The sequence below is a fragment of the Prionailurus viverrinus genome, chromosome A2 (genome assembly GCF_022837055.1).
Source record: "Prionailurus viverrinus isolate Anna chromosome A2, UM_Priviv_1.0, whole genome shotgun sequence".
NCBI classification, from domain to species: domain Eukaryota; kingdom Metazoa; phylum Chordata; class Mammalia; order Carnivora; family Felidae; genus Prionailurus; species Prionailurus viverrinus.
Genome location: NC_062562.1, coordinates 153,469,406 through 153,493,772, shown reverse-complemented (window position 1 = coordinate 153,493,772; position 24,367 = coordinate 153,469,406). Strand labels below are relative to the sequence as shown.

The window sequence follows — 24,367 nt, the reverse complement described above, 5'->3', positions numbered from 1 at the left end:
AGAAATGAATCAGTCTGTCTTACAAAACATCATGGCCAAGACTGAGAGAATTTAGAGACCTGGGTGTTAGAGAAGTGTGTGGTAACCTCACCCAGATCCCTGATCCCTTTTAAGTACGTAGGAAATAACAGCGGTCTCTGGGGATCATGATATATACACCAATACACATGCACATACACTAATTAGAGCAGATGTGGATGGAATTGGAGGTGCTGGATTTGGGGGAGGCACAGTTCTGCGATTCGAAAGGGCTCTGGTCGTCAACCAGGTAGTTGTATCTCCGCCAGGTGTATGACAGAAACACTGGCATTTCAACCAGATAATTTCAGTGATCTCCTGGGAAGTTCTTTTTTCCCTAAGGGAATGTATCTGTAAATTTAAATGGAAGCCAATGGGAGCAGAGTTTCTGTGCGGCAGAGAATTGCTACAGAGCCCTCTAGCAAGGCAGCCGTCCTATAAAACAAAGAAACGGTCTCCATGATTTGATTTATGACTCTGGCTTTGTGCCTCCTCTCGGGTTTCTAAATGAAAACGCAGTTTTCTGCCCTGGTACCTTCTCTCCATGCAAGACCGACTCACTGGAAATGTTTCTTATTTTAGCTGCTCTGGACATCCCCAAGTATTTGACTCCCATTCTTCATGAATTGTTTCCCCCAGATGGTTATGGGTGGGCAAGGAGGGGAGTTTTATTTTCAAAGCAGTGGGGGTGGAAGTTTGCTTCGTGTTTATTTGCTTTCCTTTTGTTCTTCCAGCACTGTATAATTGGTATAATTTTTCAATGCGCAAAACTCTGAAACCCCGAAGCCTTTGTGGAAAGCCAGCTCCAGCTGGCACCCTCAGTTCTGGGCAACAAGAACCCACAAATTGTAATCTGCTCCCAGCCCTGGGCAGTGAGTGAGGGGATGTGGTAAACCCTGCAGTCTTTCCCTAACACCTGTTCCTTTGCTCTGTCCTCAGTGAGATCCAGGAACCTGCTCATCTATGAGGAACATTCTCCCCTGGAGGAGCCGTCCGGCCCAGCCTCAGCTGGGGAACTTGGGCCTTGGGACAGAGGCTCCTCCCTGCTCAGGGCATCAGGGTTGGATCCCAGGCCTGAAGTGGATCTTCCCCATTTCATTCTCTCAAATGAGAGCAGCCTGGAGAAATCCGTGCTATTGGAGTTACAGCAGCACTTGTGAGTCAAGCACACGCAGGTGCACGGATGATGGGTTGTGAGTCAGCAACCTGGAATGTGGGGTGTAGACATTGCGTAGACGTGGCGCAGCCCCTGGGCTCCTTCGGGACCTATTTCCAGGACCCGGGACTCTGGAGAGTTTACTACTTGTCAATAGCTGCCCTTCGCAGAGACTGGGGATGCGGCCTAGGATGAGCCGCCCCTGTGTCTGCTCTGTCACTGGGGAACCAGCAGTGGTGGCTCCCAGAGGTGACTTCCTTCTGCCTCCCCTCAAAGCCTCATAAACACACATATAGCCCGCCCTTAGCAGCGTGCTTGCCACACGAATGCAGCCTTAGGACACCTCCCCTACCTTCCAGCTAGAGACACACATATGTCAGGCTGTGTGTCAATGTATAGTTTTATGATTTGTAAGTAAAAAAATGTATGAATTATAATTATATATCGAGGGACATCGTTTGAGAGGCACTGAGCATATACCTGATTCCATATTGAAAATAACGTATGGGGCTCCAATTCTCCGTGAGTTGTTTCTTTTCGATAGTGATGGAGAACAGCCTTTTTGGAAACACAAAGGCATACAGGATGGCCAGATGTTGTTATGCTGGGGTGGGCTCCTGAAAATGCCAGACGGTGCAGGAAAGAGGGTCTGCGTGCACACTCCTGGGCCTGCTTGGTGTGAGTGGTGACCTTGTTGCCCTGACCCCTGTGCTTCCCAGAAAGTGTGCTCTTCCAATGCTAATGCTCCCACTTGAAGATTCTATTTCAAATTCCTCGGCTTTTTCTCCCCCTAAAGCAGTGGGACAAGGTTCATAATTATGTGTATTTTCATGTGTTTACATTGTACATGCATATTTAACATTTACTAGCACTTACTATTTTAAGTACTATGCAAATGTGAGATATAAATCCTTTTAAATACTTTAAGAGGCGAGGCATTATTATTATTTCCATTCTAGAGAAATTTGTGGAGGAGCCACTGGGAGCTGTAGAGGGCTCAGCTGCTTGATCTTGTGCATATGCATGACACAAGTCTTCTCCCCTCTTGGCTCAACTGTTCAGGGACCCACCGAAACCTCACTTCTTCTGGGATCTCTCCCTGATACCAAAGCCCCCGTAGCCCTCCTCTGAATGCCTAGAGACTTTCTACACTTTAATAGCATTTATTTTCTGTTATGTGTTGAGTGTTATTTCAGGGTAGCTTTTTCTCTTGAATTTATCTGAACTATTAGCATTCTAGGCCAGGAGTCAGACTTTATCCTTTAATTCTCTTCTTTCTGGAATCTAGCATAGGGGACACCACCCAATAAATACATGACCTTAAAGCAATTTATGACAAATCAGCATCACACCACCGTGTTTATCCTCTGGGTTGGGACATCTCCTGTTAGGCGGTGATAAAGGTAAGAATGGGAACAAGAATGAGAACAAGGGCTGGTAGCTGGAAAGTTTGGGAACAGAGGATTGTCATTAGGTGGGAAAAGAGTAAGAACACGCTTGGGCCAGCCCACAAAGTCAGTCATGGAATGATTGTATGATCCTCCCAAGCATGAGAATCATAGTTGTCCGTTGGTGGCTCAGACTCTTTTCTCCTTTCGGTATCTTCACAGGGTCAGCACCAAACTGGAGGGGAACGAGACACTAAAAGTTGTAGAACTCGACAGAAGAGTGAACGCCACCTTCTGAAGAGGCCGTCTCCACCTCCCTCTTTCTCTTCGCTCTCCTTTTACGTCTCCCAACCCCCCTTGTCAGGAGCTTTTCCTTTTTGCTTTTGATCTGGATGAAGACACGGGCGAGCGGTCGTGGCTTTGGATGGGAGGACAGCTTGGGATTTCCACCCGCGGTGAGAGAGCACCTCCCTCTCCCTCCCCCTTGAAGAACGGAGCCCGGCATCCCTCCCTCCCTCTTGCTTGCTGCCATAGGAAATTATTTTAGGTCCGGGGCTGGGACGAGCAGACTCGTTTCCACCAAGAGTGCCAAAAAGAGACTGCCTCTTTCTCACTGTGGGGCGTGAAGAAGAGATGACGCTTGTTCTTTTGAGACCGCACACTCTAGCCACAGAAATACCAGGATGCCTGTTGGGATCTGGCAAAGCACTGACTGATGTCCTGCCTTCCTCAGCCTCTGCTGCCGGAGCGTCCACCCCCGAGAGCCTCGGAGGTGCCGGGGCCTTCAGTGAGCACCCCTGCCACTCTGCCCCGACCGAGCCCTGGCAGATCGTCCTCCCCGGCGCCGGAGCGAGGATGTCCCACCCCCACCCCACCCCCCTTCTCAGGCCGCAAGTGCAATGCCTGAAGGAATCAGGCTCCTCTACTCCAGGCAAACCTGCCCCGTCTTGTTGCTTGTAGGACTTCCCCACATACCCATAGGTCTGCCTCCCCGGCTTCTCCTCCCCGTTTGTAAATAGTATTTATTAGCTCACTGAGGCTTCCCGCTGGCAACCACACTGAAGAGATCCGACGCCTCCCTCCAAACGGCCAAAGTCTCCTGTTGGCCCGTGGAGCTCGGAGGGTACCCGAAGCTCTGGGATCCCAATCCCCCAGATGGTGGCTTCTGTTTGTTTTCATCTTCTTCTTCTACGTCAACCCCCTCCCCTTCCTCCTCCTCTCCCATCCTCCCCTTCCTCCTCGTCCTCCTCCTTCTTCAACCCGAGGCCTATCGTTGTACTTGGGAAATCCCCGGAAGCTTGGGTCGTCCCACGGAATGAAGTCACAGGGAAAGACGGAGCAACACTTTGCTCGGGTCTGTGGCTCTGTGGCCACGTGCTTTTCCTGCCCTGTTCCTGTGGCAGAAGGGAATCCCCGTCCCCGACATCAGGCGTCGCGGACAACCTTGCTGGCTTGCCTCTCCGCACCTGCGCCCAGCCCCCTCCACCCCACCTGCCCTGACACTTCTGCTGTACCCTCCCTTCTGCCCCAACACAGAGGGTGGGCCTGAGGCCTGGGGCTGGAGTACGTGACCTTAGTATCCACAGTCTTACCTTTTATAGTCAGGTTTGGCTACTTTGCAGCTCACCCAAAGAGATACCACCTAATCCCCCAACCTACTTTTATTTTTATTTTTTTTTTTAATGATTAAAAGTAACTTTTGTAGTTTAAAATTTTCTTTCCTCTTTCATACAGATAAGAAATGGAAATTGCCTTTTTATTGTATAATGTAGAAGATTCCCCTTAAGTGTTTTCCCCTAGCTTGTGAAAGATTTCGTATAAGGAATGTGCTTACCTTTTGTATTTTATTTTTAGTAGCAGCTGCAAGGCCTTTAGCTTTACCTCCGGTCTCTCTCTCTCTTTTGTCGACACTGTCACTGGAACCTGCACTTACGAGGGATTAAGCCCACACCTGGGCCTTTCGTTCCGTGTCAGATGCAGGATTTGGTGTCATTAGCGTTTGCCATCATACCTCATGAGCAGATCCCTGCTTGGTCTGCCGAGGTACATCTGGAGCTCCCCGGGAGTGATTCCTGTCTCTGTGCTGTGGTGGAGAGAGTTCCAGACTGGGAGATGCCAACTGTGTCTCTTCAGCTGTGCGTGGAAGCCGGATCAGGGCTGCTGTCTGCAGTCTCACGGCCCCTCACGTTGGCCAGAGAGAGCAGAGGCCGTCAGAGTTGTGCGGGAAGAGGGGCTGCCAACATGCCCCTGCCCCTGCTTCTCTCCTCTCCCTTCCCTCCTTCCCTTCTGCTCTAGATTTTCCTGGGCCTGGCTGGTGTCGGGTAGGGCCACGGGCTGCTGTGGTTCATCCCTTCCTTTAAAACGCCGCGTGTAATTATCAGGCACATGTAGCCCGTGGGGGCCTGAGGAGGTCAAAAGGAATTAACTCCAATAGTATTTGGCCGATGAGAAGGGAGGGGTTTTGCATTTGAGGGCAGAAGTGTGAGAATGGGTCAGCATACTCACCTGCCGCCATGGAACCAGATCGGGTTTTGAAGGCTCCAGGGGTAGCGGGGGTAGAAAACCCTGTTCTGAATGAGGCGGGAGCCGGGAAGGGCCGGTAGACTTCCAGTCCCTCCCTTAGTACCTTGAGGATTTTATTTTGGCCCCTACCTGCCTTTGCTTGTCCCCCTTCTCCAGACCTCCAAACAGCAGGGTGTTCTCTCTGGGATGCTGTTCTTCTAGAACTGAGTCTGTATCTAGAGACCTGAGACATCAGCTTGGGAGCTCAAATGGCCATAGTAAGGGGGTTCCACGTCCTCCTGCTGTTTTGAGAAAAGCCTCTGCCCTTCGCTCCCGATGTGGGCAAGTAAAGGGAACGAAATAGTCGTCCCTTGGGGAGGATCCCAGGGCGTGGAGAGGACACAGAAGGGCCGAAGGATACCCAAGAATTCACAGATGTGTGCTCGTTTTCTGTCCCAGGGTTAAGCCCAGACCTCAGTGGATTTGTTTTCCCGGATGCAGCGGTCCGCTAGTCCAGGCAGTAATACCTGGTTAGCCTGCCAATGTCAAGCAGTGGCAGACGTTGGCTTCCAAACTTCAGTTTTGAACACTGTGACACTGTTGGCGTAATCATAAACCATAAATAATAAATATGTTACTCATAAATACATTAATTCTACTCTTCATCGTGTAAGCAGGGTTTCCTCTTCCCTTTCTTTGATTACCCTGGTGAAGGAGATGTCTTGCAAACATGTAGAGAACAAGCAGTTTTTCACTGGGTGAGACCTGAGTAACGCACCCCCCCCCCCCACTTGGCCCTTTCCACACAGCTCTTGACTTTGTGCTCAGAAATGGATGCTGGAAATGAAAGGCCTCAGTGCCAGTTTAAGAAAGAATTCCCGTGAAGTGTCAGGACCCTGGAGCCTCGGCCACATAAAAGAGAGTATTATGTCAAAAATCTGATAGCTGAACTAGGCTGTTCCTTTTGCGTGGGGGGTGGGGGTGAACTTTGACACTGGTGTAGGCAAAATTAGATAACCTTTTTTGGCTAATGGAGATGATTTTGACTTGGAGAGCTCATTCGTCGATTGTGAAAGCAGCTTTTGGCTCAACTTACTTATAAAGCGCCTGTAATTACCGTGGTGTTTTTCTTCCCAAATCTCTCAGCTCAGCCTGAATGCCAAAAGAGGGCGGTGACCCTCACATGCCCGTAGAGCAGGCGTGTCAAATTGATTCATCTTTATGCGGACGTTGAGGCCGTGTCCAGGATTTTGGTCGCGTGCGTTCTGTGAAAATTTTTCGGCACTTCAGGGCTCCTTTCTTCCATGTCCCCAGACCAGGCAAAACCACAGGGAGAGAGTCCGAGGCCTCTTGGGGCCAGCTCTCTTGCACAAACACATCATCAAATGGGGTGTGTCCGTGAACGCAGTGCACAAATGGAGCCATCCCTCTCTTTGCTGAGGAAAGGGGCCACCGGCCTTGGTGACATGAGGAGACTGGAGACGGAGGAGAAGGCTGTGAGCCACCCCCTTGTCTGCATGAGTCGTTCCTTTGGTTCCCTTGAATCCGGTCTTTGCAATCCCTTTATTAAAGACGCCGGTTCTTCCCGCTTGGGGTGGTGCTGGTAGGACCGAGAAGCCTTTAGCAGGTAGTGCTCTAGTGGGAGCCGTTTCATTGGACTGCTTTGCAGCTGAGACAACTAGGAGACATGCGATGGCAGGAGCGCCTCCAGGAGGACAGTCACCGGAGAGAGTGGGAGGCTGTGAAGGAGCCAGAGACCGGTTCGGGTTTCCCATTCAGTTGATCAGTCAGTCACTCCCAGGACTTTGGAGTCTTAACTGAGGCCAAGTGCTGTCTGGAGCTGAGGAATGTTAGGGAGGAAGGGCGCCAAGGCACTTTACTCAATCAGTAGCTACTCGAAAGACAAAAGCACCGGGTCTCTCCCTCCCTCCCTCTTTCTGACACACACACAGGTTCCGGCCTGGTCTCAAACACTGGTTTGTGCCTTAAATGTGCCTTATGTATATGCTCCAGGATGACTGAGGACTCCTTTGTCCCTGGGAGACCTTACGGATAGCCTTATCGTGTTAGAGTGAAGGGAGTGTGGGGGGAAACCTTTTTCCAGAGGCTCAAAAATGGTTTCCTAGAGGTGCGCCATGATCGGCTGCGCACATCCGGAGAAAAGAAATGGGGTTTTATCTGTCAGGAAAATCCCATTTTGTAGAGCTGCAATCACATCAAAAAACGGCCAGCCTGGATTAAACTTCTTATAAATGCTCACAGTAGAACATTTTCTCAGGGTCAAGGAACCTGGCCCATTGGAGGATGAACGCTCCATCTCTCTGCGGCCAAAGAGCCCACACTTAGCACAGGAAAAATCTAGGTATTGTTTTATTTTGTCATTTGGGGCCACATAATTCAGGAATGCTTTGTTTTTGTCTTCGTTTTGAGAACAAGGGGAAATAGTGTTTCTTGAGCACTTTTTAAGTACTGGCTGAGTACTGTGCTCAATAAATTTTGGCTTTAATAATCTAGATGGAGAAAACGGGGCAACCAGTAACTATGAGAGAGATGAACAGCTAAGTGATATGGGAAGTACGGTCCGTGGATTCGGTGGGGCAGGCTCCTTTCTGTGAACATTGGAGGTTCTCTGGGCAGGAACCACAGTGTCCGCTCCCTGCACCGGACCCACTGTGCAATGTTCTGCTCTTTGGCTCACGCTGGAGACATCCACCAGATGTGTGTCTGCTGTCTTGTTCATCCAGTCTTCTGTGAATTCCAGCTAGCAGGCTCTGCATCCTGGGAAAGAAAATCCGCGGGGGTGTTAGCTCCATTCCTCCGCCCCTGTCCTTTGCTCACCAGCTAGGTGAGAACATGAACTTTTTGCACCATGGACCCAGGGCCTACACTCCTAGAACCTCTCCCTTGCCGATAAAACGTTTTCTGAGTCTGTGGAAAACACCAGCACTCCTTGACAAATCATGAGGGACCCCACCAAAACAACGCTGAGCAGACCCTAGACTATAATCAACCATGAGCTTCAATGTCTATGCTGATAGGCTGGACTTCACCTCTCTTTTGTAATAGTTCTATAGACCAGCAGTGTTTAAGTCTAAATATATTGTGACTCTATTATCTGTCATATTGTGCTGGGTTTTTTTATGGCTTTTTATTCTTCATCATAGCTAAGTGAATACCACAAATAAAAACGCTTTGTAGGATACTTGTAGTTAGTTTGGGAAAAAAAAAAGTGAATTGAAATTGTTATGCTTTTGTATTTCCATTTCTTGCGAATAAAAATATTTTTTCTTAAATAGTAACACGTTGTCTAGTCTTTAAAATCCTGGTAATCTTGTCTTAAAAGCATTTTGCTTTTCTGATGAGCATGACTTCGGATGTGTGCGCCTAACCACCCTTTTCTGATTATCTAGTTGAACTGACAGAAGAGCCTCAAACCGGCAGTTTGCATGTGATCTAGTACTGAAATCCAAGCCTCCGTTGGAGGAATATTGAGAAATGTAATTGTTTTTTCAATCAGTCACAGGAAGAAAAACTGCATTCCCTAGGGATTTTTGCCGCCTGACTGCGATTTTCGTTGTCTCCTACAACTATTCGCTAATGAGATTTCAGAGTTCTTTGGAGTGGATTCTGCCTTCGCCATCTCGGGATGCTGGAGAATGATGGTCTGGGCTTGAGCCAGGAGAGATGGCTTCTCCTTCAGATGGACAGTTGCAGAGGACGCCTCACACAGTGTCGTGCTCCAGAAACTGATGAAATGGTTGATAAAGGTCAATGCACTCAAGCAGAATAATGATCGTTCCATTGCAATTCCAGCATTCAAATTTAATTTTCTCCACCCAGAGAGAGTGAGGCTTCATTTGGCCTCAAAGAATACCCAGGATGTTAAGAGATGAAGGCCATGGACTGGGCCTGAAAAACACTTTTTTTTTTTTTTTTTTTTAAGCAGCATGCCCATCCCTGCTTTGGTCTCCAGGGTGTATTAGTCTCCTGTTGCCTTTCCCCTCAGAGCACCTTGACCTTCTCTTCTGATCCTACACAAGGGGCCTTTCCCTGTGAAAGCTTTTTAGTAACTAACAAGAAAGGGAATAAAGGACCAGATGCTGCAGGAGGTGGGAGGGCAGTCAGTTTTGCCCTGAGTTACAGGAATTGAGAGGCTTGAGTAGGGAGGCAGCCGGCTGTGAGTGGTAGAGGCTAGATGCTGATTGCCCCTTGCACTGCATGAACAAATGTGCATTCTGGGGCCTCTTCTTCTTAGTCTGAGAGATAAACCTTCGTCCATCTCAAAAATTGTATCAAAAACTTTTTAGGGATCCCCTTTATGTAAGCACTTGTGCTATACCTAAAGCTCTTTCACGTGCCATCTAATGTACTTGGAGATCATCCATGAGGAAGGTGGAGAAGTCAGTATTGTCCTGTTGTTCAGTTGAGGAAATGGGGGCTGTGGAGACGTGAATGGCCCTACATTAAGTTACACAGCGAGTGCAGAGCAGAATCACAAAGCATCCGTCCTGATTTCTGTTCCAGTCCCAGTCCCATTAGCCATGTCTCATCTGGGCAGGTGACACTCTAGCTAAGTCATCCATGACCCCTCCAGTGGGATCGCTTTCAAGGTGCACCTCCATATTCTTTTCCCTAGAACTCTCAGAACTAAGACTTAGCTCAGATACATTTATTGTATCTATAGATCTATAGATCTAGATCTATATATAGATCTATCTATAGATATCTATATCTAGATATCTATATCTAGATATCTATATCTATATCTAGATATCTATATCTATATATAGATCTATAGATCTATATATCTATATCTATCTAGATCTATCTATATCTAGATAAAGATCTATATATAGATATATAGATATAGATCTATATATAGATCTAGATCTATAGATCCTAGATCTATATATAGGTATATATAGATCTATATATAGATCTAGATCTATAGATATAAAAATGTGTATATCTATTCCCCAAAGGCTCCTGGCTTTACAGAGAAAGGGGGAGGGGGAGGAAGACGGCTCATCTGATTTTTTTTACAAAATAATCCAAATCCCCATTTGAGAGGCTGGTTACCCTTGACCCCCTCATTATTTGATGAGCTTGGGCAGGTGGCACAAGTTGACGTTGTCTTCCGGAGTGCCCAGCTGCTGCTGCAGCTTCTGGCAACTTTAAAGAAGAGTCCTGCCCCCTGCGGAGCCGGGTGTTCTCCTCCTCCCTCTATGCTGTTGTTTTTAGACGGAGGAACAAAAATAACCATTGAGGAATACCGTGAAAGCTGCCAGAAAGGCTGTTGTGCTGTTCTCCCAGAGTCTGTTTCAAAATGTTTCATGTCTCTTAAGTGAAAAGTATTTGGGGACTGGGGCTGCCAGAGTGTTCATGAGTAATGTCCTCCCCAGTATTCCTGCTAAAGTCGCTGGTAAGCTGGGTTTCCTGATGCGTGCCCGAAAGGTTTGTGTGCTTGGGCTGGCTCAAAGAAAAACCCTTCCCCAGGAAAAAATGTAAATACACAACCACCTACATGCTTGGAGACCACGAGGACAGAAAAGGTGCCCTCAATCCCCAAGACGCTTCCTTTCTCGACTGAGTTGTCATTTAAATGCTTTCCACGGTTGATACAGCTTGTTATCATGGTTTGAGATGGTTTAAATTGTAAATAAAGGCAGCAAAGAAAATACAGTTGAAATGGTATGTGCAATATTACACACATAATTCCATAGAATGCCCCACCCCAGGGCCAGTACTTGACTGGGGGTATAAGTTGAACTAGGTTGGGCGCTATAGGGAAAGTCAGATAGGGACCGCATTATGGCATAACAGGGGTAAGAAAGAAGTAGATAGAATGCTATTGGAGCCAATGGCAAAATTTTCCTGCAATACAATGAAATTTAAAAATATTGCGGTTATATTGTACGTAGCTAAAAAACTTAAGGTACTAAAAAGCTCTTCTGGAAAAGTAGCAGTCCATTTTTCTGTCTTTTCTATCCACCAGTCCTACTTCTTGAAAGTAACCAATTTCAATTTTTTTTATATTTACCTCTATAGTTCCAAATAATGGGTTTATGCTGTTAATACTTGGTATATCCATTTTAGAAATTTACCATTAGTTATTCTTACGGCTGTAAGAATTTTACCACCTCCAACACACACACACGTGCATTTCTCTCCCTGTTTTCTTTCCATTTGGTCTCTCTGTCATGCTATCAACCTCCCTCAAAGGTCTGATTGGCCACTGGCCATCATTGTACAATGATGAATTATTCTAAATTTGAGAGTTAGGGGTAGGGGATATTCGTTTCCCTTTAGCCTAGTGTTCTTCAAACTGAGGGTCGAGGGGTTGGGAAATCAATTTAGTGTGTTTTGACCAACCAACAATTTAAAAAAGAAACGGAATGGAATAGAACAGAATGAGATATGTTAGAATGGAATGAGATGGAATGGAATTGCACAGAGTAAAGTAGAAAATATCAGCATCCATTGGAGGTTAACACTCTTTCATCTAACTTTAATTTCCGTTGTGTGTGTATACATGTGAATATTGTTCTGATCAGAAAAGTTATATCTTTCTGAGGGTCACGATAAAAACGTTTTAAATTCTCAAAAAAAAAAGCATGAATAATAACCTCACTTTTAAAGAATTCTCTGTAAGGAGATAAGGTGACAAGTTAGGCTTTTTTTTGTTACGGTTCCCAAAGGGTAGCATATGAGTATCTGGCGCCATTCAAGCCTCTCAAGAGGGGAACGTTTCAGTCCTGATTGTAACTGTGTGTAGGGACCCTGGGATCAGCATGGGGAACAGCACCAGGGAGAGTCAAATTATTCGGTACATAGTTTAGTGAATCCTGTTTTGGCCCCATGGTTCGCTTCTGCTTTCTTCTGTCTCTGGTGGCTTAAGCTGTGTTTTATTTGGATCATCTCAAAGAACCTCCAAGAATTTTCTAGATGACTCAGCACTTGCTGTCACCCCACCATTGCCTGATTGATGTAGTAAAGGGCTAGCACCAAGGATTAACAATGAGTGAGTCGTCCTCTCCCCTGCCCCAACTCCGTCTCCCTCTGCCATGGCTAAGCCTTTCGTGGTCTCTCATTGCTGTTTTCAGTGCTCTACAAGTGCCTGAGTTTTTCCACAAACAGAGGCAAAATAGCTCTGCGTGTCTACAAGAATAAATGTCATTAATAATTAAGAGCTAGAACTTTTGGCACAAATTTTGAAACAGTTTTCATGCTGGGATCAAAAATATATTCGAAGCTGAACAGATCCTGCCTTAAGTGGGGGGGAGAAGTTCATATGGCAAAGAGCGGACCAGGACTGCATGGCATTTCACACATCCTTGTAAGCTTTATTCCCTTTTCCTTTCTTGGATACCTGATTGCAGCAGCTTTGCAGGCAGAACTAAGAGGTAAAGTGGGTGGCAGCAGATAGCAGATCACTTGGTGATGGAATACCTATTTTTAGGGCCCAAACCTTACCTTTCCGAGAATAGGTTCAGGAAGCACTGGCTTTGCAATATATCTAAAAGTTGCTGTTGTACAGTAGGATGTGACTGTCAGGAAGTGAGTGCAGTTAGAACCCGCTTCCGGTCAAAGGAAGCAAGAGTCCACTCTACCCTAGTCGATTCACATGTGTAGTATTTCAGGCAGTTCTGGCTATACGTTTTAAAAGCACGTTTCATAAACCTTCTTAGGTACTGACAAATTTTTATCAGAATTGTTATATCCGTGTATTCTTTTTTTTTTTACATTTATTTATTCTTTTTAAAGTTTTTTTTTTAACGTTTTATTTATTTTTGAGACAGAGAGAGACAGAGCATGAACAGGGGAGGGGCAGAGAGAGAGGGAGACACAGAATTGGAAGCAGGCTCCAGGCTCTGAGCCATCAGCCCAGAGCCCGACGCGGGGCTCGAACTCACGGACCGCGAGATCGTGACCTGAGCCGAAGTCGGCCGCCCAACCGACTGAGCCACCCAGGCGCCCCATACATTTATTTATGCTTGAGAGACAGAGTGAGACAGTGCATGAGTGGGGGAGGGGCAGAGAGAGAAGGAGACACAGAATCCGAAGCAGGCTCCAGGCTCTGAGCTGTCAGCACAGAGCCCGCCATGGGGCTCGAACCCACCAACTGGGAGATCATGACCTGAGCTGAAGTCGGACGCTCAACCGACTGAGCCACCCAGGCGCCCCATGTATCTGTTCATTCTTGCATCCACAATATATGTGTTCCTGCTTCCCGGTACTAATATCAATGCTTGACTTTTTTTTTTTTTTTTCAATTTTAATTTTCGCCAGTCTGATGGGTATAAAAATGGCATGTTGTGGTTGCTATTGTTTAAAGTAGAATACGTTGTATTTTTTTCAAGCGCGCTATTTTAATTCTTTTCCTGCACACTTGACTTAAACATTTGAAATTAGTCAGTATGTTTACTTTTCTCTTGAACAACCTACAGACCTTGGCATGCCTTAATTCTGAGTAGCTCTTCTGTTTTCATGCAATTTCTGTGCAATATTTTAGTTGTAAAGTCGATCTTCATTATTCACAGATAGCTTGTTTGTGAATTCGCCTACTTGTCAAAATTTATCTGTAATCCCAAAATCAATGCTCACAGCACTTTAATGGTAATTCATGGACTTACAAAGGACAGCAAAAAAAAAAAAAAAAAAAAAATCTGAGTTGCCCGATGTACCTGTTCCCAGTGAAGGTCAAACAAGGTGATATTCTGCCTTTTTGTTTCAACTCTCATATTGTCAACAACTTTTGTGTTTTTGTTGGTGATCTTGCTGTTTAAATGCCCCCACAAGCTTGTGCTGAAGTTCTGTCTAGCGTTCCTAACTCAAAAAGCAGTGATGTGCCGTATGGAGAGAGTATGTATCAGATAAGCTTCACTCAGGGATGAGTTGTAGTACTGTTGGCCATAAGTTCAATGATGATAAATCAACAATACAGTATATCCAGAAAAGGAAGAGGAAATCCTGATCTGGATGTGAGGCTACTCTGAAAAGTGCTAAAGTAACCTCTGTAATGAATGATGATGCTATTGAGAAGATGGAAAAGCAGCTAAGTTTCTGGATTTATGAGATGAGGGTTCATTTAAAAAAAAAAGCATAGTGGGCAGCATTGTTATGAAGTTGAAAGTCAAAGAAATTTATGGTCACATTAACTATAGTCAGGATAATGTTAAACCCTTTTCAGCTAGTGCTGGTTCGCTCACACATTTCAAAAAGCAATAAGGTGTGGAAATGTTAAGCTTGCAGGAGAGGCAGGTGCTATAGATCAGGAGGCTACAGAAGAATTTTTAAAATACCTGCTAAATGTTTCCCAGGAAAAGGGGTATGTGAGGGTCTTGTCTTTAATTTGTCTGTAATTATCTTTTATTCTTCCTAATCCTTAAAAGATAGTTTTGCTGGGTATACAATTTTATTTTTTACTGAGATATAATTGACATACAGCACTGTGTAAGTTTAAGGTGTACAATATATTATTTTGATATGTTTATATATTATGATTTTCATAATGGCTAACACCTCTGTCATGTCACATAATTACCACTTGTTTTGATAATTTTAGATTGTCAGTTATCCTCTCTCAATATCTTGATTCCACCATCTTTAGGGTTCCAATTTTGGTACTGAGAAATCAGGGTTTTTTTTTTAACGTTTTATTTATTTTTGAGAGAGACAGAGACAGAGTGCAAGTGGGGGAGGGCAGAGAGAGAGGGAGACACAGAATCTGAAGCAGGCTCCAGGCTCTGAGCTGTCAGCACAGAACCCAACGTGGGGCTCGAACTCACGAGCTGTGAGATCATGACCTGAGCCAAAGTCAGACCCTTAACCGACGGAGCCACCCAGGCGCTCCAAGAAATCAGTTTTTTTAGTTCTTGATTATCTGAAGGCAATCTAGCTTTTTCTTCTGGCTGATTTATGATCTTTTCTTTGTCTAATAATAAACTTGATGTATTTACGGATCGTACTTGAGATTCATTGTGTTCCCTTAATCTGAGGATTGGTGTATTTCATCACTTTCAGAAATTCTCTGCCATTATCTTTTCAAGTATTTCCTCTTCCCCTTTGCCTCTATTAACTCCTAAAGGAATTCTGACTATTCTTTTTTTTTTTAATTTAAATTAGTTAACATCTAGTGTAGTATTGGTTTCAGGAGTAGAATTCAGTGATTCATCATTTACATATATCACCCAATGCTCATCCCAACAAGTGCTCCCCTTAATGGCCATCACCCATGTAGGCAACCCTCCCTGCCCCCACAACAACCCTCAATTTGTTCTCTGTACTTAAGAGTCTCTTATGGTTTGCCTCCCTCTCTGTTTTTTTGTTTGTTTGTTTGTTTATTTATTTTGGGGAGGGGGGATGGGCAGAGAGAAAGGGAGACAGAGGATCTGACAGCTCAGAACCCTATGCAGGGTTCAAACTCACAAACTGCGATATCATGACCTGAGTCGAAGTCGGATGCTTAACTGACTGAGCCACCCAGGTACAACATACTTCCCTCTCTGTTTTTTTATCTCATTTTATTTTTCCTTCCTTTCCCCTATGTTCATCTGTTTTGTTTCTTAAATTCCACATATTAGTGAAATCATATATTTGTCTTTCTCTGGATGGCTTATTTCACTTAGTTCCATCCATGTTGAGGCAAATGGCAAGATTTCATTCTTTTTGATTGCCAAGTAGTATTCCAGTGTGTGTGTGTGTGTGTGTGTGTGTGTGTGTGTGTGTATACCACATCTTCTTTATCCACTCATCACTTGATGGACATTTGGGCTCTTTCCATAATTTTGCTATTTGTGATAGTGCTGTTATAAACATTGGGTGTATGTACCCCTTTGAATCAGCATTTGTGTATCTTTTGGGTAAATACCTACTAGTGCAATTGCCAGGTCGTTGGGTAGCTCTATTTGTAATTTTTAGAGGAACATCCATACTGTTCTCCAGAGTGGCTACACCACTTTGCATTCCCACCAGCAGTGCAAAAGTGTTTCCCTTTCTCCCCATTCTTGCCAACATCTATTGTTTCCTGAGTTGTTAATCTTAGCTATTCTTTTATTTTTGAAAAAATGTTTTAACAGTTATTCATTTTTGAGAGACAGAATGTGAGTGGGGAAGGTGCAGAGAGAGATGGAGACACAGAATCTGAAGCAGGCTCCAGGCTCTGAGCTGTCAGCACAGAGCCTGATGCAGGGCTCAAACTCATGAACCGCTAGATCATGACCTGAGGTTGGATGCTTAACCCACTGAGCCACCCAGGCACCCCAATTTTAGCTATTCTGGCATGAAGTGGTATCTCATTGTGGTTTTGATTTGTATTTCCCTGGTGATGAATGATGTTGAGCATTTTTTCATGTGTCTGTTGGCCATCTGGATGTCTTCTTTTGAAAACTGTCTATTCATGTCTTTTGTCCATTTCTTCACTGGATTATTTGTTTCTTGGGTGTTGAGTTTGATAAGTTCTTTATAGATTTTGGATACTACCCCTTTATCTAGTAAGTCATTCACAAATATGTTCTCTAACTCTTCTTATTCCAGATCTTGTTTTTTCTGCAATGTCTCTTAACTCTCATATTTGTCTTTCTATGGACTGTCATTTCAGATCTATTTTTCAAGTTAATAGGTCTCCTTATTATAGTGTCTCATCTTCTGTGTCATAGGTTGAGGTCTCTTGAAACAGATACTGTAACTGAATTTGGGGTATAGGCTGTTTATTAGAGATCAAAACCTATGAAATGAGAGAACAAAGCAGAACTAGATGGAGGAATAAGGCAAACAGCAAAGGAGTCCTAACAAAGCCTTGGCTAATCCGTGAGGGAGCTCTGTCCCATCATAGTCGTCCTGTAGTGGGTTAAAACTGCCAGGGTCTTTGTATACCTCATCACTCAGTCACTGGATACAGGCTGCTCCAGTGACCTTGGGAAAAGCAGCTGTTAGCACCTGAGACAAACTCTGAAGAAGCTGACCACTGGAGGCTGTCTGATGACCTCATTTTTTGCAGTTGGGTAAGTCCTTCCTTGAAGGGGAATCTTGATGGCACATTTGTGAGTCTACCACATGTTTAATCTGGCTGTTGCATTTCTATTTTTAATTATTACTTTTTCCTGAAACTCCATTTGTTTTATTTTTGTTTTTGTTTTGGAAAATGATTAGTTGTTTTGATTGTCATTTGCTCTTATATCACATGTTCAATATCTTCTTTTATTTTTAAACATATTAAACATAATTATTTTATATTCTGTTTTTATATTTCTCAGATCTGAATTTTTTGCAGGATGATTCTGCTGTTTGTTTTTTGTGGTCTCTTTCTCGTGGTACTTTGCCTCTTTATGGCTTTTGCGATTTGATCGTGAACTCATCTTTTTTGAAACTTCATCAATGGACATTGTTTGAGGCTTAGGTTTAAACTGTGTCCCTCTAAAGAAAATCTGCTTTTGTTTCACAGATGCCATGATTCTACCTACCTGGCATTAATACTTAGATCTCTCAGTCTGTATTCATATAATTACCTGTGTTCATATGTTTAGTATGAATTCTCACCCCAAATTAACACAAATATAATCAGAAATTTCCTGAGAATACTTTTTTTATTTCACCTTTTCCTCTCCTATCACCTTCATCTCCTTCTTCCTCCTCTTCTCCTCCTCCTCCTTCTCCTTCTCTTCCTCCTCTTCCTCCTCCTCCTCCTTCTTTGGATACTTTTTTCTTATTTCATCTTTTCCTCTCCTGCCACCTTTTTCCTCTTCCTCTTCCCCTCCTCCTTTTCTTCTTCTTCTTCTTCTTCTTCTTCTTCTCTCCTCCACTGCCACTACTGTTGCTTTTCCTTCACCTCCTCCTCCTCTCCTTTTCTTCCTCTTTCTTGCCTTCCACTTACTTTATTGTATTTTGTTGCTCACCAAGGATCCACATTGCACTCAACCCTACCAACTTCCTCTGTGATGTTGGTTTTTTCCCTAGATCTTCCACTGTGGATGCAATACATTGGGATCTTGGCTATGTGTGGGTCTTCAGTCCAACTTATCACCCTGTTTAGGCTTTATCTTCTATCTTCCAACTCCATAGTCCATTAATCATCCACTACTAGTTAACAAGGGATCAGCTTAATGAGTGAATCAGACATTTATTTTGTAAATGTTTTCTATATTTTATCCAGGATTATAGGTGGCCCATACCAAGGGAAATGTCTTTGGACAGCTAGTCCACTTTATTGCCAAGAATGAAGGTAATTAGCTGTGTAGCCTTGGAAATCTGTCAAATATTTTAGTCCTCAGTTTTGCCATCTTTAAAATGCAAGAAAAACACTGGTTGAAAAATGAGGCCGTTCTAGCCATAACATCCTATAATCCTAAATATATGAGTTCTTCATTATATGACAGATTTGTTCTCAAAGGGTTAAATTAGAACCCATAAACAGAGGTGAAAAAGAGGAAATGTTTAGCCTGGTTTAAGGAATCATACATGAATTAATTGGTTCTATAATGGGATTCTGCCCAAGAGAAATACCTACTATCTTACAGTTACTTAAGGCATAGATCCTGGAGCCAGACATGCAGAGTTCAAAGCACTAACTCTGCAGTGCACTATCTTTATTATCCTGGGAAAATCTCAAGCTCTCCGCTTCAGTTCCTTTGTGGCAACTGAAAATGAGATTTAAAATATTACCTACCTTTCAGGTTATTGTGAATATAGAGTGAGTTAATACAAGTAATATGTTAGTAATTATTACACAGTATTCATTAAATATGTTAGCTATAACTATTATTGTGTATGTAAGATTTCTAGATAGAGATTCCTCATTGTATAGAACTGTACCTATAATTTTAAACCTTCTACAAATTATCACGTATGCCACAAAATTTCTTTAATGACTCTATCCATCCCAGAAATCTCTCCTGTCTGGAAACTGCTATAACCACCATTGGTTCTGCTGCAAGGGCGTTGGAAAACCATGCTACTTTATTAGATACTAACATTCACATCATGTCAAGTGCCCAGATTGTTGCACCCAGGAGAAAGCAACAAGCTTCCAGATCAATGTTTCTCAAACCTGCCTATCCATAAGAATTACTTGGGAAGTTTTTCTCAAAATGCCAATGACTGGGTTCCATTCCAATAGAATGAGAATAATTTGATCTGGGGTGAAGTTCAGTGATCAGTATTTATTACATGCTTCCATTGAGACACTCATACTTTAAAACATCTAAACATTCTTGTCTAGCTTAATGGCTATCCATGTACAAAAGAATGTGCAGGCAGGGAAGAGGAAAGAATTTTTTTGTTGGTTTTTGTTTTTTTAATTTTTTTTGACATTTATTTATTGTTGAGAGACAGAGAAAGACAGAGCATGAGCATGGCAGGGGCAGAGAGAGGGGGGAGACACAGAATCAGAAGCAGGCTCTAGGCTCTGAGCTGTCTGCACAGAGCCTGATGCGGGGCTTAAACTCACAAACCATGAGATCATGACCTGAGCCAAAGTCAGACGCTCAACTGACTGAGCCACCCAGGCACCTCTGTTTTTGTTGTTTTCATGGGAAAAAAAAATGAGTAGTTGAATGGACGGGTAAGTGGCACAAGTCAAGCACCAGGAAATGAAAAGAGGCATGTGAAATTGTGGGTGGAGCAGAGAATGAGAGAAACCAGTAAGTGAACCAGAGGTTCAAAGAATTCCTCAAAACCATTGTAATATTTCCCCAGCATTTTCTCAAGCTTTATATTAAATTAATGCCCTGGAAGATTTGAGGGATATGATAACTTGAGTGTAGATTTCAGACTCCCTGACCTTTCTGCTTTTTGCACGGGCAACTCAACCACTAAAGTAACTGTGGCCAAACATTGGAGCTTGGTGGACAGTCCATACAGGATGATTCCTGAAATCAGGAACCTGAGGGACAGTCCAGATGGCTATACCCAATGGGATTATCTCTAAACCAGAAAGCTGCAAAGGAGGCCTGCAATCTTCTGAGGTACCTTGGGCAACCAACTGGACCATCTTGGAGCAGAGGCTGAAGAAGTTTCCTGGCTGGGAAGAAAGCTGCCTTTGCCTGCTTTCTCTGGCAAGAACTTCCAGCATCAGAGAGGCATTTAGTGTTCCCTTCTTGACCAGCCTTTTTGCTGCAAGCCCACTGGAGAGAGAAATGATATCCTCATTACCTTTCACTTCTTGACTATCCACTTCTATTTGAGCGGCCCAACAGCTTGATTGCACTGTTGTTGAGGATTACTATAGGCTGGCTGGCACAGGTAGGCAAAGAAACATTACTAGCCATTTAAGAGACACGGATATTTGAAAAAGGAAGTTCAGCCTGAATAATCAGATTAAGTACTTTCTATGGAAGAACCGAAGACGATGTTAATAAAAATGTAATGAGAGCTCTTCAGGATAGTTGCTTAAAGAACAAATTAGAGTTTCTGGAATCAAAAGAAATTCTGAATTTAAAAATTCATTAGAGACATACAAACTGTTTATTGTCTTTTGCTTTGTCCCTTGACACTCCCATGGACATTCCCACAAAATAGTAATCGTTGGCCAATATCTTTATCCTTTTCAAACTCGAAAAGCATTTCTTATTCATTTCCCTATTTCTGTTTTTTTGGTGGTCTTTATTACTTGCACTGAACTCTTTTAATGTCTCCATATCTTCTTCTAAAGAGGGAGGACAATTTAACCAGCCCAGTGGAGCTACCGTGTTCAATGTGATTATATGTCTCTACAGAAAGGCAGAAGCTCCCACCTCATCAACTGTTGGAGTAACACTCTAAAAAAGTCAGCATTCACAGATTCAAAGCAAATGACCCAAGTCCATTTGGCACCTCCCGGGTTGTGAGGAACAAACACATCCTTTTTGCTTGAGTTACAACTTTCAGCATAATGCGTCTTTCCCTCTTCCTTTCTATTTTCTTCCGTCTCAAAGAACTTATCCAGAGTGGTTTTAATAGTATCATTTCTGTTATTGTTATTTAATGTTTATTGAGTAATGGAGCAGGAAACCCATCAGGGAACTCTTGGACTTTAGTCATCCATTAGCTTTGATGAAGTGATCTTTTGGAAATAGTTCAATGTTCAGATTGGCAAACATGCTCATGAAATTACTTTATGAGACAAAAAAAACATTGAAAGGATCCATATCTGCTCCTCAGAGAAAGGGAACACACTGGTGTCTTTAAGAAGTTTCTGTAGTGTTCTTGGTGCCATTTCCCATTCTTCCCCGATGATAACAACTAAGGGAGGAATAAGAGAGAGGGAGAAATGGGGTGGGGGGAGAGATGTGAGAGAAAAACAATGATTGAGTAGTAAGGGTGTCATTCAGGCTGCTCTAGGACGACAAAATGTATGACAAGATGGCAATCTACCTCAGCTCTCCAGTTTCTACTTCATTCACAGGTCTTGGATTCTTGAGGTGGGAAAGAATCTTAGAGAATTTCTATTTCAACTCTTTCATTTTATAAATAAGAGAACTAATTATAAACAGAAGTTTGGTGACTTGCCCGAGGCCACACAACTACTTGGTGATAAAGGTAGAACAGACAGGGCGTGGCTTTCTCATCCAGCATCATTTCCATGACAAAGTCCTGAGCTGGCGCTTTGACTATGAAAGGTATGGTTGTAGGTTTTTCCGGACTTACCCTATTTAATTTAACTTACTTTTTTTTAAAGAGGGCACACACCCTACTTTCTCTTTTTAAATTTTTTTTAATGTTTATTTATTTTTGAGAGGGAGAGAGAGAGAGAACGTGCGAGCGCTCGAGCTGGGAACAGAGAGAGAGGGAGACACAGACTCTGAAGCAGGCTCCAGGCTCTGAGCTGTCAGCACCGAGCCCGATGCGGGGCTCAAACTGACACACAGCGACATCATGACCTGAGGTGGAGTTGGACATGCTTAACCGACCAAGCCACCCAGGCGCCTATTTTAAATCTGGTTCCCACTTTCTAGCTAAGGATTTTAGTTGAATGAAAGTCAGGAAGTGTGAGTGCTCAGGTTTCCTGGTCTGAACACAAGTGGTAAATGGACCAGTACCTGTGGTGAGTCAAACAGAATCGAACCCATTTCCTGGGCAAAGTGGTAAGAATATCTTCTTTAACCCAGTGATCAACTGGTACAGATTCCAGAGCAGTAGATACTCAGGAAACCTGCATCAGTTCAGCAGCCTCTGAAGCAAGGAAACAATTGGTCAATTATAATTGGTGTCAGTGGGTGTAGTTTTATGGGTGTAGGGAGAAGTCACAGAACCAAAGGACTTACTGCCCTCAAGGGACTGACAGGCAGACAGAGATAGATAGGAAACAAATGCTTTCTTGGGTATTAAGTAGATGCTGAGGGAGGGGTCGTGTAGAGTGATGTTCTTCAACTGATTCCAAGGACCTAGAGCTTCTGTTATTTCTCTTCCAAACTAAAAATTTTGCTTTGATTTATGTGGTTATCTAAAAAATTAATATAGTATATGCCAACTCTGCAAGACCTAGACTATCCTCTCGATACTAAAAGACCTGTGAAATCAAAAGCCCCATTACACTGATCACTTAGTAGCACTATTTTGCAACTGTGGGCCAAGGAGCAAAGAACAGAGTTGGAATTATTATGTAAATGATGCCTTGGTGCTAAGTAAGGCCAAATGGCCTCAGGACAGGCTGTATGAGCAAAAGTTTCACAGTAATTGCAATATAGAAATAAGACCCGAGAGCTGAATATGCTCAAAGCACCCATCTCAAAAGAACTTGCTCTGGAGCAAACAGGGCCATATTTTTGTTGAAGGTGGTGATTCGCTTTGAGGAAAACAACGTTATCCATCATATATTGATACTGTGATTTTTGAATACTTGGGTTGTGCGCTTTTGTATTATATTTGTTTATTGAGTAACGGATTTGGGGTTTATTGTTATGTAACTAATGTAAGGACTCGAGGCATTGTTTTGTAAAAACAATTAAGATGATAATTGAAGGAAGGTAAATGAACCTGTAGATGTCTGTAAGAATCTTTTTTTCCTCTGAGAGTTCAGGATATGAGTGACGCTTGAGAAACAGTCGTCGAAACTATCAGTCGAATAAAAAGTTCAAATAAATGTAGTAGGAAGTGGCTTCAAGTCCCTTGGACAGCAGAAGCAATGGTGGACTAAGAAGGTTAAATTAGTGCAATTCAATTAGCGACCTGACTCACTTGCAGCAAACGGGGAGATGCTAATGTTCTCGTGTGCCGCCCCGACCGACCGACCGGTGGGTCGGACTGCCTGGGTTTTGCTAATTGCACGCCGCACCCAAGAGGGACTGTGAATAACAATGACGAAAGCCATCCTCTGAACACTCCGTTCGTGCTGCGAGTAAGTTCTGATCCTAAGAGCTGGAGCATTTGTTCTCAGGGGACTTTTCCCACTCCAATCAGTATCATCTCAGAGTGGCAGAAAATGGAAAACTCTAGTAATTCCACCCCGCGATCCTGCATTACCTTTGATTAATGAAGAGCAAAGAGCAAAGGCTCCAACCTACCGAAATCTGGCGCAGGGCTGGGCGCGGTCGGTAGTTTAGAGGGCTCCGTCAGGAAGTCGGTTCCTGCCTCGCCTTGCCCTGCCATTGCCCCCACCTGACTTCTGTTCGTTTGGACCCGTCTTCTTAGGATTTATTCTTCTCACTCATGGTCGGAGACTTAAAGTCCGACAAACTTCAAGAATTTGTGGCCTCAGCATGAATTCATTTTTTATCCCCCCCCCAAAAAAAACACAGCTTTTTTTAACCTTTGTTTCAGAGGCTTTCCACAAGTTTGTTTTTAATTTTTATTGTGGTAAAAATGTATAATATAACATTCACCAGCTTAATCTTTCTTTCTTTCTTTCTTCTTTCTTTCTTTCTTTTTCTTTCAGAAGCAGCTCCTTTGGGCCAATATTTTCAAATGATTTTTTTAATGATGTTTATATTTGAGAAAGAGTGTGCGAGCAGAGGAGAGGCAGAGAGAGATGGAGACAGAATATGAAGCAGGCTCTAAGCTCTGAGTTATCAGCAAAGAGCCCGACGCGGGCTCAAGCTGAGCTGTGAGATCATGACCTGAGCCAAAGTCAGATGCGCTCAGCCAACTGAGCCAGCCAGGTGCCCCTGGGCCAGTTTTTTTTTTTTTTTTTAATGTTTATTTATTTATTTTTGAGAGAGACAGAGAACACAAGCAAGGGAGGGGCAGAGCGAGAGGGAGACACAGAATCTGAAGCAGGTGTCAGGCTCCAAGCCATTAGCTCAGAGCCCAATGCGGGGCTCGAACCCACGAGGCCATGACCTGAGCCGAAGTCGGACACTCAACCGACTGAGCCACCCTGGTGCCCCTGGGC

The 24,367-nt window shown here is 43.8% G+C and overlaps 1 protein-coding gene across 3 annotated transcripts in view; it reads left to right on the top strand.

Moving 5' to 3' along the window:
• The window catches only part of CREB3L2 (cAMP responsive element binding protein 3 like 2), a 120,554-nt gene extending 112,191 nt beyond the window's left edge, over positions 1-8,363 (top strand). For 2 of the 3 annotated variants that reach the window (XM_047826271.1, XM_047826287.1), the window contains exons 11-12: positions 958-1,174; positions 2,785-8,363. In XM_047826271.1, coding sequence (XP_047682227.1) covers positions 958-1,174; positions 2,785-2,860 — 293 coding nt within the window. In that variant the 3' untranslated portion in view covers positions 2,861-8,363. Of the gene's footprint in view, positions 1-957; positions 1,194-2,784 lie in introns of all 3 variants that reach the window. The other variant, XM_047826278.1, reaches the window with a different exon arrangement.
• The last annotated feature ends 16,004 nt before the right edge of the window (positions 8,364-24,367 follow it).